This window comes from Narcine bancroftii, chromosome 3, assembly GCF_036971445.1.
Source record: "Narcine bancroftii isolate sNarBan1 chromosome 3, sNarBan1.hap1, whole genome shotgun sequence".
Lineage (NCBI taxonomy): Eukaryota > Metazoa > Chordata > Chondrichthyes > Torpediniformes > Narcinidae > Narcine > Narcine bancroftii.
The window spans coordinates 15,237,536-15,252,977 of record NC_091471.1 but is presented as its reverse complement, the minus strand read 5'-3'; the positions used below and the strand labels follow the sequence as shown (position 1 = coordinate 15,252,977).

General features: G+C 40.6%; 1 protein-coding gene across 7 annotated transcripts in view; it reads left to right on the top strand.

Annotated features, from left to right (window-relative positions):
* The window catches only part of dnaaf9 (dynein axonemal assembly factor 9), a 194,391-nt gene that overhangs the window by 46,154 nt on the left and 132,795 nt on the right, over positions 1-15,442 (top strand). For 5 of the 7 annotated variants that reach the window (XM_069923517.1, XM_069923521.1, XM_069923518.1 and 2 more), the window contains 2 exons: positions 3,849-3,928; positions 7,623-7,742. In XM_069923517.1, coding sequence (XP_069779618.1) covers positions 3,849-3,928; positions 7,623-7,742 — 200 coding nt within the window. Of the gene's footprint in view, positions 1-563; positions 757-3,848; positions 3,929-5,771; positions 5,837-7,622; positions 7,743-15,442 lie in introns of all 7 variants that reach the window. The other 2 variants (XM_069923524.1, XM_069923523.1) reach the window with 1 other exon arrangement.

The window sequence follows — 15,442 nt, the reverse complement described above, 5'->3', positions numbered from 1 at the left end:
GTTCTAACATGGTCTGTGTCACCATCTTCCGAAGTACAAAGTCATGTCATCCATGTATACATCAAGGATTGCAAAATGAAAAATAATACATTTTATGTTGATTAGTTTTTCTCACATCATTCTGGAACATTATATTTACAGGCTCTTCAGCCCTGTTATCTTTTAGTGACCGATGTAAATCTACGATACATCAAGCTAACACTTCCTACCCTCACAAACCATAACGCTCCTTTTTTTTTACATTCAGGTACCTATCTGAGAGTATTTTAAATGACCCCATTGTACCATCATCTGCCACCACTCCTGGCAATATATTCCAGGCACCCACCACTCTGTGTGGGGGTGGGGAGGGCAGAAACCTCTGATGTCTCCCCTAAACTTTCTTCGACTCAGCTGAAATCGACATCCTCTTGCTTTGGCTATTGTCACCTTGGGAAAAATCTATCTGTCTTTCTAATCTTGTACATTTGTAATCTCACAAGGAGATGATATATACTCTCATAACCTTGTATTTGTTTGGGGAAGTTTGAAGATAGTGTAATTTATTGATTTTTTTTTTCAAGATGGTGACCCACTGGCCATCTGTAACTTGCCTTGAGAGGGAGATGCTGAGTCACTTCCTTGAAGATGCTCTAGCAGTGCTATTGGGGAGGAGGATCTCGGATTTTGACTCGGTGACAATGAAGGAACAGCAATATATTTTCAAGATGGTGAAAAGGAATGAATCTGGCCTTCCCAGCTTTCTTCCCCTTGGTGGTAGGTAGAGATTATAAGTTTAGGAGATGTCAGAGTAGCTTCTGCAGTGCATTTTATAAAAAAAACAGACACAATGGGAAGGAGTACTAACTAAACCTGCTGCTTTATTGTGGCTGGAATTGACCTTGAATGTTAATTGAACAGCCCACTTCCAGGGAAGTGGAGAATATTCTATTATGTCAGCCAGCTCCCCACCATGACTACCAGCCCCCCCACATCTCCATCGGGCACACAAAACTCAAAACGGTCATCCAGTTTACCTATCTCGGCTGCACCATTTCATCAGATGCAAGGATCAACAACGAGATAGACAACAGACTCGCCAAGGCAAATAGTGCCTTTGGAAGACTACACAAAAGAGTCTGGAAAAACAACCAACTGAAAAACCTCACAAAGATAAGCGTATAAAGAGCCGTTGTCATACCCACACTCCTGTTCTGCTCCGAATCATGGGTCCTCTACCGGCATCACCTACGGCTCCTAGAACGCTTCCACCAGCGTTGTCTCCGCTCCATCCTCAACATTCATTGGAGCGCTTTCATCCCTAACGTCGAAGTACTCGAGATGGCAGAGGTCGACAGCATCGAGTCCACGCTGCTGAAGATCCAGCTGTGCTGGGTGGGTCACATCTCCAGAATGGAGGACCATCGCCTTCCCAAGATCGTGTTATATGGCGAGCTCTCCACTGGCCACCGTGACAGAGGTGCACCAAAGAAAAGGTACAAGGACTGCCTAAAGAAATCTCTTGGTGCCTGCCACATTGACCACCGCCAGTGGGCTGATATCGCCTCAAACCATGCATCTTGGCGCCTCACAGTTTGGCGGGCAGCAACCTCCTTTGAAGAAGACCGCAGAGCCCACCTCACTGACAAAAGGCAAAGGAGGAAAAACCCAACACCCAACCCCAACCAACCAATTTTCCCCTGCAACCGCTGCAACCGTGTCTGCCTGTCCCGCATCGGACTTGTCAGCCACAAACGAGCCTGCAGCTGACGTGGACTTTTACCCCCTCCATAAATCTTCGTCTGCGAAGCCAAGCCAAAGAAGAAACATTTCTCAGAGTTAGGAGTTGAGCCGTTTACCCACCCTTTGAACTGCTCAGATAGAAACAGTATGTATGTTGCTCATTCAATTCAGTTTTTGGTTCTCATTTAATCTGGAGCTAGCACTTTCTTTTCCTGGATTTGCAATTCGTCAAATTTCTTTACTCGTATGTGCATCTTTAAGGTAGCGGTGAGTGTGAAGATGGACAGCAGGAAGAATATTGGAGTCTGAGCCTGTCAGTAAATTAAATACTCTAAACAAATTAAGCAAAGACGTACGACTTAGATTATGATAGTGACCAAGGTTTCTCATGCATGTAACTTTATGCCCAAATGGTACTGGAAGATGAAAGAGTATATTCTACACTTGAAATTCCTTCCATTTCAAGGGATGACTCTGTGCCAAAGAGCTGAACCACAATATCATTTGCAGCATGGGTACTGAAGGTGCTGCTTTACTACTCCTGTGTCCTGGATTCAATCCTGACATCAGATGGTATTTGTGTGGAGTTTGCACATTCTTCCTAGGAGCATGCTCCTTGCCTTCCTCCCATATTCCAAAGGATGTGTAAACTGAATGATAAACTCTCCCTGAGATGCCACTAAGAGGTAAAATGTGGGAGGGGAATGCAGCTGATGGGATAATGGGGGAGAATAACATGGGATTCATGTAAATGGGTGCCAGTTGGTTAGCACAGACTCAGTGTTCCTAAAAATGCTTTATGTATCTCCAAAATCACAGAAAATGCTTATTCCTTCCCAACACTAAAAAACTGCAGCTGAGATCAAATGTCTCATTCAGCAAGATTCTGGTAGTGTGAATTTTACTCCATATCTCAAATTTTTTGGGTAATTACTTGTGAATTCTCCAAGAGTAAATTTCTGTTGCCCAAATGGCCATAATGTGGGGTTGTCTGCAGACAATTCTTACTGTCAGTGGGTAAGTGGTGACTATGAGTAGGATGTGAAGACAAAGGATGTGAGTCTTCAGCTCCCTCGGCACTGTCTCAAATCTCAGCTCCAATACCTGGTTACTGTGAGCCAGTAGCCTGCAGACCATGTGGGTCCCCTGACCGCAAGTCTCCCATAGCTTGTGTGGGTCCCCCAGCTGCTGAGCCCATCACTGGTTACTATCCTGTAGGGTTGTCCCTTCTGCATGTTCTCCCCATTTCTGGTGCCTTGAGCAGGTCTGTTTCTTACCCTGGATTCTCCACCCCCTTGTGGCTGTTATTGAGCATAGACCATGCAGTTGCAGAATTTTACTTACACACACTGTTAAGTCCTTTAACAGACCAGTTAGCCTGTACATAGCCACCAGTATTTGGACTGAGAGCAGTGCCATGTCTCTGCTCTCCCAGGTCTGCACCATTGGCAGTGCATTCATTTCAGCAGATATGGTATCGCTGCTATTTTTTAACTTCCTCCAAGCAGTTTTGCAAAACCAGAAACAGCGCATTTTCATGAATGATGATGCCAGAAAACTTTAATCAAAGTTCCAATTTATTATCGGAATACATACATGAGATCACGTACAACCCTGAGATTTTTTTTCTGCAGGAAAAATGCTGAGTTGAAGTAACACACAGGTTTAGTTTTTTTTTGATGATTGGTTGAAGTTGTGTTTTAAATTGGAGGAAACTTTATGATAAATAGTACTGAAAGAATGCCACAAGTATCTCGGTTGAATTAACATGCCAGTGATCCAGGATTGAAAAGAAGGCTCCTCGAAACACTCACATATTGATGTTGAATTAAGTTCTAAGTTTCATGGGTGCTGAAATAAAATTACATTTCATAAACTGGAATAATTCTTTGGTATAGTTGTGAAGTAAATATGCTGCAACTTTTTAAAAATTGTTAAACTTCAGAAATCTAAAACTTTTTCATTGTTAAAGTTGGCAGATAGTGTGTCTTTAAACTATAATTACTGTGACTGAAATACTGAAAATAAAAGCAATTGTTTGACTTCTGCAATGAGCAGGATATTATTTTTGCAGTATTGAGGTACATTTTATTGGTCAGTTATTTCACCTCCACTTTTTTCTGTAGTTGCAGCCGTCTTCGGAGAGTTCAAGCCCTCCTGAATTACAGGAACAAGCAAAAATCTGATGGAATTCTCTGCATTCTGGGTATGTTTCACCTTGTTTGTGAATTTCAGACATAAGCTGCTTGATTATGCATTATTTTAGTTGCTACACTGTTCACTTTGTTTGGAGGAGTATATAAAAATTTAATATTTTTTATGATTGCCAGAAAGTATTTGGATCATCTTTTCATTATACCAGTAGGACCTTTCTCTTTGCATTGTTCAGTTGTGATAGGGAAATGAAAACTGGCCAATACAAAATGTATAATTATTTTGACTGATTTCTGAATCACCTGTCTTATTGATAGATTTTCAAATTTCATATTTGTATTTCAGATTTATTGACAGAGTACATACATGGCATCTCATACATTCCTGAGATTTTTTTTTCCCCTGAGGACGAGGGAGAATTACCATTATTTTGTAGTGGGAAAAAAATGTGTACAACATACACATGTTATCCAACTGCAATACAGAGAGGGGGGGGAAAAAGTCAATAAAGTACAAAGTATGAGACCTTAAGTGAGTCCCTGATTGAGTTTTTTGTGTAGGAATCTGATGGTGGAGGGTAGCAGTTGTTCCTGAACCTGGTGGTGCGAGTCTTGTGGCACCGATACCTCTTTCCTGATGGTAGTGGTGAGAATAGAGTGTGCGCTTGCTGGTGTGAATGCTTGATGATTGCTACTGCTTTTCGATAGCAGTGTTCCCTAAAGATTTTCTTGATGTTTTGCCTGATGAGTCCTGGCCTGTGACCACTACCTTTTGGAGGGCTCTACGCTCAGGGGTATTGGTGTCCCCCCATACCAGACTGTGATGCAGCTGGTCAGCACACTTTCCACTACACATCTGTAGAAATTTGCCAGGGTTTCTGATGTCATACTAAACCTCCACAAACTCCTGAAGAAGTAGACCCGCTGAAGTGCTTTCTTTGTGATGCCATTAGTGTATTGGGTCCAGGAAAGATACTTCGAGTAGTGACTCCCAAGAACTTAAATTTTTTCATCTTCTCTACCTCTGAATCCCCCAATGATCACTGGATCGTATACATCTGGTTTTCCCTTCTTGAAGTCAATAATCAGCTCTTTGGTTTTGGCGACATTGAGTGCAAGGTTGTTGCTGGTGCACCATGTAACCAATTTTTCAGTCTCCTTTCTGTGTGCTAATTCATTGCCTCATTTTATAAAATGCAGTACTGTGATATTGTCAGTGAATTTGTAGATGGTTTTGTGGTACAGGGCCACACGTTCATAGATTTAAAGTGAGTAGAGCCCTGTAGTGCTCTGGTACTGATGGAGTTTGTGATGTGCTTCCTCAATGTAGAATTAAGTGTAGAAAAAAGTTGAAAATAGCCTTTGTAATCAATCTCGAAAACCAAATTGGAAAAATAATTTCACGGATGACAGATACCGATGGGGATTAACTCTGAATTTGATGTAACCATTTTGTACCAGAGACACAGGAGACTACAGATGCTGGAATAGGAGACACCAGAGACTGCAAATGCTGGAATCATGTTCCATTAATATTTGAAGATACAACCAAGTGGTTTGATGAGGGCAAGGTGGTGGGGCATTGTCTATATTGACTTTAGCAAGATCTTTGACAAGGTCTTGCATGGTGAATTTGTCTGGAAGGTTAAATCATATGGAATAAAGTTTGAGCTATCCAATTGGATACAAAATTGGCTTTGTAGTAGGAGTCGGGTTGTTTTTCAGATTGGAGGCCTATGACCAGCAGTGTCTTGTGGGGATTGGTGCTAGGTCCACTGTTAATTATGTATAATGTAGTCCTCATATATGCAAGTATGTAGGCATTGTTAGTTAATTTGCAGATGATACAAATTGGCGATCTAGACAATGAAGAAGATTGTCTGAAACCACCAACAGGATCTAAAACTGGGCCAAGGAATGGAAGATGGAATTTAACTTGTCGAAGTGCATGGTGGATTTTGGTAAGTTAAACCAGGGCAAGGCAAACAGTAAATGGAGCCCCGAAGAATGTAATACAAGAAAGAGATTGAGGGATTCAAGTGCATACCTCTTTGAAAGTGGCAACACAGATAATCAAAATGGTGAAAGGCATTTAGCATGCTTGCCTACAGTGATCACAGCATTGGGTACAAGATCTGCTCCACTATGTAAAACTACACAAGGCATTGGTAAAACTACACTTGCAGTACTTTGTAGATTTCTGGTCATCTAGCTCTAGGAAATCTATTTTCAAGCTGGAAATGGTGCCGAAAAGGTTCACCACCAAGTTCAGGAATAGTTGCTACCCCTCCACTATCTGACTTCTAAACAACAAATTCAATCAGTAGCCCATTTTACACTTGCGTCCCAGTAAATTAGTTGTTCAGTGTTCCAGTTAGGAATGGCGGTTTTGTTGTTCATGGGACACTGCAAGCTTTCATATTCACCATGAGCCATCCCCAGAGATGGGAGTATTCTACCTTCTACTGGTGATGTTATGATGCATCAAGCGATGACTGACCTGGCCTAAGTCCTGATCAATGTATTTTAATCTTGTATTTAAACAAAATTAATTATTCCTAATTATAACATAATTAAGCTTTATGTACAGCACAGTATGAGTCCTACAGCCCCTGTTGTGCCAACCTATATAAACCTTTATCAGGGACCATGGGAAAGTGTTAGCAATAATTGGCAATTGCAGACAATTTTTAAACAGGGTGGGAAAGTTGGTAGCAATATTGTGCATAATTTATAAAGACCGTGGGGGAAAATGCGATGGCGGACCTTCCCTCACATCATTATGTTCTGCAGAGAAAGGGCTGTATGCACGGGGAAGTGCACGGAGCACTCATGGAGGGCTTTCTTTGTCACTTTTTTCCATGGTCTTTATAAATTGTGGGCTACCAACTTTCCCACTCTGTTTATAAATTTTCCACTATTACTATTTGCTAGTACGTTCTCTCTCTCAATGAGACTTTCTCACAGCAAAATTTATACCTTCATTTTAATCTTTTCTTTCCTTCACTTTCCTACATTGCGCAAAAACTTCATCTCTGTCCTAGAATGCAATTCTTAGTTTCACACTAGGCCAGTGGTTCTCAATCTTTTTCTTTCCACCCAGATACCACTTTTAAGTAATTCCTATGTCATCGGTGCTCTGTGATTAATAAGGGATTGCTTAAGGTGGGATGTGAGTGGGAAGGAAAGGTTGAGAATCACTGCTCTAGACCCAATTGTTACCGAAATATTTTGCTTGAGAAAAATTGTCATTGGTCCATTTCCTTTGGAGTTATGAAACTGTGCACATAACGAGTCAATTAGGGATGATTAAAATGGTGGTTTTTAAACATTTTCTTTCCACCCACGTACCACCTTAAGCAATCTCTTACTAATCACAGAGCACTTATGGTATAGGGAATACTTAAAAGTGGTATGTGAGTGGAAAGAAAAAGGTTGGGAACCACTGGGCTAGTGGCTCTTTTAAGGACTCTTTGCATATTATTTATTAAGGATTATTTTTTCTGTTTTTGCACAGTCACTTTACATTTCTCTCTTTTGTAGACATATCTTTTTCTTGCGCACTTTTTGCACTGGTGATAAGTAGAAATTCTGCCTGGCCCGCAGGAAAAAGAATCTCCGGGTTGTTTGTGGTATCGTGTATGTACCCTGATAATAAATGAACATTTATTATAGTAAATGGTACAAAGTTTATTGATAAATTTTCTTGCTGTGGTTTTGAAGTAACATGTTCTTTTTCTCTTTCAGGTATTGATAGCAGATATAATGAGGGCTGCCGAGAACTTGCAAATTATCTGCTGTTTGATCTGTATAATCTGACAAACATTGATTCTGATGTTACTGATTTGCCAGAAGAGGTGCTTGATGGTAAATATATAATCTTTATTATAACTTTCAATTTTACAGAAGAAATATCTGAAGGATTGAAATTTTTTGTCCACTTAACAATTTCCCTGTTAACTTAAAGTTACTACACAGTAACAGACCCATCTGTCCCACAAGCCACTGCTGCTCAAATACATACATGGTACTAATGGGCTGGGGGTGTTCTGTGATTTCCCATGTTTTGATGATTATAATGCCATCTAACATCGTAAATGATGTGAACCATTGTGGTGGTGTTTGATTAGAATGGATCTAGTCATGCTAGGTATTTTATGTATTCATGATTTATTATTCTATGAAATTAACTTATTTCTGCTTTGTTATACACAATAAAGCCCTTAATCCCATATCATTGATGAAGTTAGAATTGCTTAATAAATTAACATTGTCTTTAAGCATATTGTAGTTTCTTTTGTGGGTTCATTTGATCTGAATTATTTATTGGTCAAAGTCTGACAGTATGAAATCTGGCCCACAGGCCCAGACATTCCATTCTGGATCACATGCCCTCCTACTTTAGTCCTACTCGCCTGCATTAGGACGCTGTTCCCTCCTGTCCATGTAGTAATCCAAGAGCTTCTGAAATAAAGCTAATGAAGGTGCCCCTACCACTTTATCTGGCAGCTCATTCTATCTGCTGACTATCCTTTGAGTGAAAAGCAGTTACCTCATCACATCCCATCTAAATTCCACCTCCTTTCCTTGTACATTATGCCTTCCCATCTTAGATCCTCTTACTCTAGGAAACAGACTGTCATTATTCATCAGGGTTTTATAAACATCTATCCCTATTTCCCTATCTCACACCCATCACCCTCAATTTTTCTTGAGTCCATGTTTCTATCTTCTGATCTTTTAAATGTTCCTATTGTACTGGACTTATCTCTGACATCTCCACTAAGCTTTCCTCCACACTTGAAATAATTTCCTCTGGTAATAGGTCTATCCTGGAGTATGAATCATGTCTATTAGAATAAAAGGAATAGTCTCTTTGTGTCTGATGCAGTTTTCTTCAGGTGTCCTCTCAGTTCAGTCTAGCCATCCTAGACCTGGCCACAGCTCTTGTTGATTTGTCCAAAGCGAGATCCATACAAGAATTAAAATCCCTGCTGTGTCAGATTATATCATATTTTATATTGTATATAGATATGTTTTTGGAAGAGTTAGATTGGGGGTTTTAGTGTAGGTCATAAACAAACACTTCATGTAAAATGCAAGAGCTCTGCTCAAACGAGACACTCCGAGCTAAGTGATTTTGTAAAGATAATGGAACTGCTTTGCTGAAGGACTTCACAAATTGGTATTAATTAGACATGCTGTGGAGTAATGGATTATTGTTTTGAAAGCAATAGATGAATGGCTCTGCAATCTGTCTGAATACAGTTTGCTGTTCTAAGAGAGGAGACCAAACAGGCATTCTTTGTGTGAGAGAGAAAAAACTGGTTTCTGCAGCATGTCAAGCTGGGAGCTTGTTTAAAACCCTTGTGGTCCATACAAGAGGAAATGGCTGGCTAAAGTGTTTCACCTGAAATAAGGGAAACAAAAAGGAAATCTGTGGTGACCCGCAGAAGAGGTTATCATTTGGAAAACCCTGATGGGGCAAGTTTCTTCAGCAAGACACTGAAATAACTGACGGAAATAAATCAGTTTGTGTGTGTCCAACAAGCAACAAATCTCTCTGAAAACCGACAAGAACCTTCCTAAGTGGTAACCATTTAACTGTTTTCACCAGAGCCTGATGAAAATTCATAAATGTTAAATTCTGTGCACAGTATAAGAATTGCCTGATAGCAGTGAACTTGGAGGAGTGAGATTGGACTGTGAATCAATGAACTTTTCTAAACTTATATACACGTGCACTTAGAATTAGAAGTTAAAGTTAAGTTGATGGTAATAAGTTAAAGTTTGATCTTGTTTTTATTTTTAAAGAAAATTAAAAGCAACTTTTGTTTAACAATTTGTCTTGGTGAATTTCTATTGCCTCTGGGTTTTGGGGTCCTCTGGGGCTGTAACACCGCCACTGTTATGTTTTCATGTGCGTCTGCCAATTGAAAAAAAAATCCTTTATAAGCCTTTGATCATCTATATTCAGAGCATATAAATATAACAGACTCCAAGGTTCAGAATATATCTGACAGTGCACCTTTACACATCCACCTGTGACATTTTGAATTACAACTAGAAGATTCTTCTTTATTAAGATCACCACTCCCCTTGCTTTAGAATTGTAAGACAATACTATGACCTGGCCTACCCAATCTGTTTTCAATTTCTGATGCTCTTTGCCAATTAAATGTTTTTTTTCCTGAGGAAGGCCAGGTCTTCTCCCATCTTTTCAATCTGAGAAAATACTTTCTTCCTTTTTACAGGATTGTTTAAACCATTAAGATTAATACTGAGAGACTTTACCACATTTACCATTATCGCAGATTATCAATGTATCCATATCTATCATCTCATCTGTCCATTTTCTCTCCCTCAGAGATCCCAATATCCTTTTCTTCCAGCTCCAATAGAAAAGAATAAATAGAGAATATAAAATAGAAAAAAAAGAATAACAAATAGATTCTAACGTGTCAATCTTTTAAAAAAAAAAAATCCAAACCAAACATAAATTCCCCCCCCCCCCATGCTAAGAAATAACTTTGTAACACTACCCAAATTCCTTCTGTGGTCTGTGGCTAGTGCACAGATGCACATCTGATGTGACGTAGATAAACCCTGAACCCCCCCCACCCCAGAAATTAAAATTACATACATATAGATTTTGTACCTTACAAAAGGAATAGTTTCAATAAACTACAATAGTTACATACAAATATAAAGATAACTATATTACCATCTATTGAATTCTATCAACTCTTAAACCTGTTCTTCTTCTTCTTTCTTTGGCTTGGCTTCGCGGACGAAGATTTATGGAGGGGGTAAAAAGTCCACGTCAGCTGCAGGCTCGTTTGTGGCTGACAAGTCCGATGCGGGACAGGCAGACACAATTGCAGCGGTTGCAGGGGAAAATTGGTTGGTTGGGGTTGGGTGTTGGGTTTTTCCTCCTTTGCCTTTTGTCAGTGAGGTGGGCTCTGCGGTCTTCTTCAAAGGAGGTTGCTGCCCGCCAAACTGTGAGGCGCCAAGATGCACGGTTTGAGGCGTTATCAGCCCACTGGCGGTGGTCAATGTGGCAGGCACCAAGAGATTTCTTTAGGCAGTCCTTGTACCTTTTCTTTGGTGCACCTCTGTCACGGTGGCCAGTGGAGAGCTCGCCATATAACACGATCTTGGGAAGGCGATGGTCCTCCATTCTGGAGACGTGACCCATCCAGCGCAGCTGCATCTTCAGCAGCGTGGACTCGATGCTGTCGACCTCTGCCATCTCGAGTACTTGGAGCGCTTAAACCTGTTAACTGGTTAATAAAGACCATAGCACGTTTAGTGTCTGTAAAGAATCTATTTTCACCCTTTGGAATTATGATCTTCAGGGTAGCAGGATGAAGTAAAATAAAATGATAATCCTTTTTCCAGAAAGAGTTATATTACCATCTATTCCTCAAAAGTGACACATTAATGTCTGGATAAAAGAAAATCTTTTTTCCTTCATATACAAACAGTGCCCCCCTTTCCTTCGCTCCTTTAGCTGCTGGTTTAAGAATCTTTTCACGATCTTGAAATCTTAAACATTTAATCAATATTAAATGAGGTTTCTGGGCTGGAGGTGGAGGTGACAAAGATGTGCTGTGCACTCTTTCTATTTCAATATTATTTCCCACTTTATCCTGTCCCAATACTTTTGTATCCAATCTTGAAAATGTGTTATAGTATCAGCACTTCCATAGAAACATAGAAACATAGAAGATAGGAGCAGGAGTAGGTCATTCGGCCCTTCGAGCCTGTTCCGCCATTCAACGAGATCATGGCTGATCTTAAAGTTCAGTACCCCGTCCCCGCCTTCTCGCCGTAACCTTTAATACTGAAATATATCTAATTCCCTCTTAAATATATTCAATGAACCTGCCTCTACTGCCCTCTGTGGCAATGAATTCCACAGATTCACCACCCTCTGGGTATAGAAATTCCTCCTCATCTCGGTCCTAAATGGTTGGCCTATTATCCTCAAACCATGGCCCCGGGTTCTGGATTTTCCCATCCTTGGAAACATCCCATCTGCATCCATTCTGTCCAGTCCTGCCAGAATTTTATAGGTCTCTATGAGATCCCCTCTCAATCTTCTAAACTCCAGCGAGTACAATCCCAATTTGCGCAATCTTTCCTCATAAGTCATTCCTGCCATTCCAGGTATCAGCCTGGTGAATCGTCTTTGCACTCCCTCCATTGCAAGAACATCCTTCCTTAGATAAGGTGACCAAAACTGCACACAAAACTCCAGGTGGGGTCTCACCAAGGCCCTGGACAGCTGCAGTAAGGTATCCTTGTTCCTATACTCAAACCCTCTTGATATGAAGGCCAACATACCATTTGCCTTTTTAACTGCCTGCTGTACCTGCATGCTCGCCTTCAGTGACTGGTGCACAAGAACCCCTAGGTCTCTCTGCACTTCCCCATCTCTTAATCTATTGCCATTCAAATAGTAATCTGCCCTCCGGTTTGTATTACCAAAGTGGATAACCTCACATTTATCCACATTGAGGTGCATTTGCCATGTATCTGCCCACTCCCTCAATTTATCCAAATGCCATGTATCTGCCCAGTCCCTCAGTTTATTCAAATAGTCCTTTTGGTTCCTTCCTTGAGATCTACAATTTTAACATTATTTCTCCTGCTATGATTTTCCAAAATATCAATTTTTTGCCCCAGCGTCTAGTTTTTTCCAAGTATTAAAATTTTTATCCAGATTAGTGACCTTATTGATAACTTCAAAAAAATTTACTTCTTCCATCTTTAATATTAAAGTATTGTCAAAACATCATCTATATTGTGTTTAGTCTTGACTTTCTTTGCCTTCTTCCTCTTCTCCGTTCCTCTGGCAGCTTTTTCTACCTCTTCTGCTGAGGTTGATTCTGGCGAACTCTCATCAGAGTTGTCATTCTGTAAATATTCATCTTCCTGGATGAGTTCACGATGTTGTAGTCATTTTGTAGAGTTGTGCATGTGCTCCTGCACACTAAATCGGAAGGTCCTCTGGCAGCTTGATAGGACCATAGATGTCGCTGTGCTTGGGCCAGGAGGAGAGGTTTCCAGATCGGAGGCAAGTAAAACCTCATCTCCTGGCTTCTTAGCTTGTAAAGGCCTTTGCTCCCAAGTTCCTTCCCTCGGGCGAAGCGTTCCTGAAGCTGCCAGTCGCATCTTGTTCTTTGAACCCATTATTAGATAGGTTCAATAATGTTTGAGCAAAGAAAGTTGTAGAAATATATTTTAAACCTTTTTTTAAACAAATTCCACGAGGGCTGAGAGTTCACATCCAACCTCACCACATCATGTGACTCTTCCACACCTTGTGACTTCTTGACCACCCTATCTAATTGCATGGTAACCTTGATGGATCTATGAACTTGGACGCCACGATCTCTCTGTTCCTCCACCTTGCTCAGGATCCTGCCATTAATGGTTTCGTTCATTCTTCCAAAGTGCATCACTTTACATTTCTCTCTATTTAATTTCAGCTACCACTTCTCTGCCCAACTCTGCATCCTGTCTTTTCTGCACTATCCACACCTCCAATCCTTGAGTCATCTACATGCTTACCAACCTACCCCTCCACTTCCTTATTCATGTCTTTTATAAAATTTGCAAAGCATATTAGAAATGGATCCCTGCAGAACTCGACTATTCACAGATCTCCAGGAAAATATGCCCCATCTGTTACCATCCTGGCTTCTGTGGTCAAGCCAAATCCGCTACACAGCCAATATTCTATGAATCCCATGCCTCATGATTTTTTAGCTGAGTTTACCACGAGGAACCTTGTTAGATGCTTTACTTATCCATATACTCGTATATAAATCCACCACTCTTCCTTCATCAGTTTCTTTTGTCACCTCAAAAAACCTTTAGGCTGACCCTCACAAAGCTAAGCATCCCTCGGTCCCATTGCTTTATAACTATTTATTAGAGCAATGTTATGGTTCGATTTATCCAAGTGCAACACTTCGCACTCCTCCAAGTTGAACTGCATCTGCCTTTCATATATCCCATCTGATCTGAATTTTGTTTAAAAAAAAAAGTCAGATAATTTTCTTCGTTGTCCACTGTGGTACATAATTTCATGCCGTTAGCAAGCTTGCTCATATTACCACAAAATTCCTTGTACAAATCATCTACATATGCTACAAAAAGCAAAAGTCCTACTTCCGAACCCTGAGGCAGTCCACTGGTCCAGGATCACCAGTCTGAAAAAACTGCACGGTACAACCACTCTGACTCCTATCATGGTGCCTTTTTTTTTTAAATCTTTTTGGCCTGTTGGGCTCCTGTGTGCCCTCATCTTCCATACCAACCTATCATGTGGGACCTTATCAAATGCTTCACTAAAATCCACATAAATAACATCAGTTGTCTGCCTTGTGTCTACCCTTTTTGACACCTTAAAAAAAATTCTACTAAGTCCGCGAGACATGATTTCCCATGCACAATCTATGATTGCTGTCCTTAATTTTCCCAAGGCCATCCAAATGTGGATAAAGTCTATCACTCTTGGATTTCCAATCTCTGACATCAGGTCAATTGGTCTGTAGTTACCTGGATTATCTTTACAGCTATTTTTAAATAACAGCATTATATTTGCCAATTTACAGTCCTCCAGAACTTCCGGGTAGTTAAAAATGTCTGTCAAGGCCTCAACAATTTCTTCCTTCCCCCCCCCCCCCCCACCACAATGATCTGAGATGCACGTGGTCTGACCTGGAGATTTATACACCTTGATGCGACTTAAGGCTGCTAAGATCCCTTTACAATTGATGCAGACATGCCTTGGGCTATCTTGAGTTGCCTCCCTTAGCTTCTGCTCCTGTTTAACACCTGCTTTACAGTAAGCCCAGTCACTAAATATTAATTTAAGATCTTCCCCATCTCCGTTTTACATGTAGAACCCCAGCAACCCCCCCCCACCAAACCCCGATCCTTAAGGGAACATATTCCTTCCCTCGTCACCTTTTTGTTCTTAATAAATGTAAGATCTTTTTGGATTCTCCTTTCATAGCCTTCTCAGAATCTCTTTCAGCCTTAATTCCCTCTTCATGCTGTTTAACCTTGTAGCAAGGGATTTCCTTAACTGTCTACCTGTGTCTGATTATATGCCTTCTTTTTCTCTGATCCGTGCCTCTATTTCTTCAGATTTCAGATTTATCGTCAGAGTACATACATGACATCACATACAACCCTAAGATCCTTTTTCCTGCAGGCACAGCAGAATTATCATCAATTGGTAGTGTTAAAAAAAACTATACAAAGTATATACAGGTATACCCTGCTTTACAAATAGTCGAATTTTGAAAATTCGCTTTTACGAAAAAAGCTGTGCGCACTTTTACAAAAGGATTTGACTGGGTTTTCTGAAAATAGTCTCCAATAGTAGTGAATGGGACTTTGTGTTAAACTATTAATTTGATGATGGAGGGGTGGCAGCTGTTCCTGAATCTGGTGGCGTGAGTCTTGTAGCACCTATATCTCTTTCCTCTTGGCAGCAGTGAGAACAGAGTGTGTGCTGGGTGGTGAGAGTCTTTGATGATTGGTGT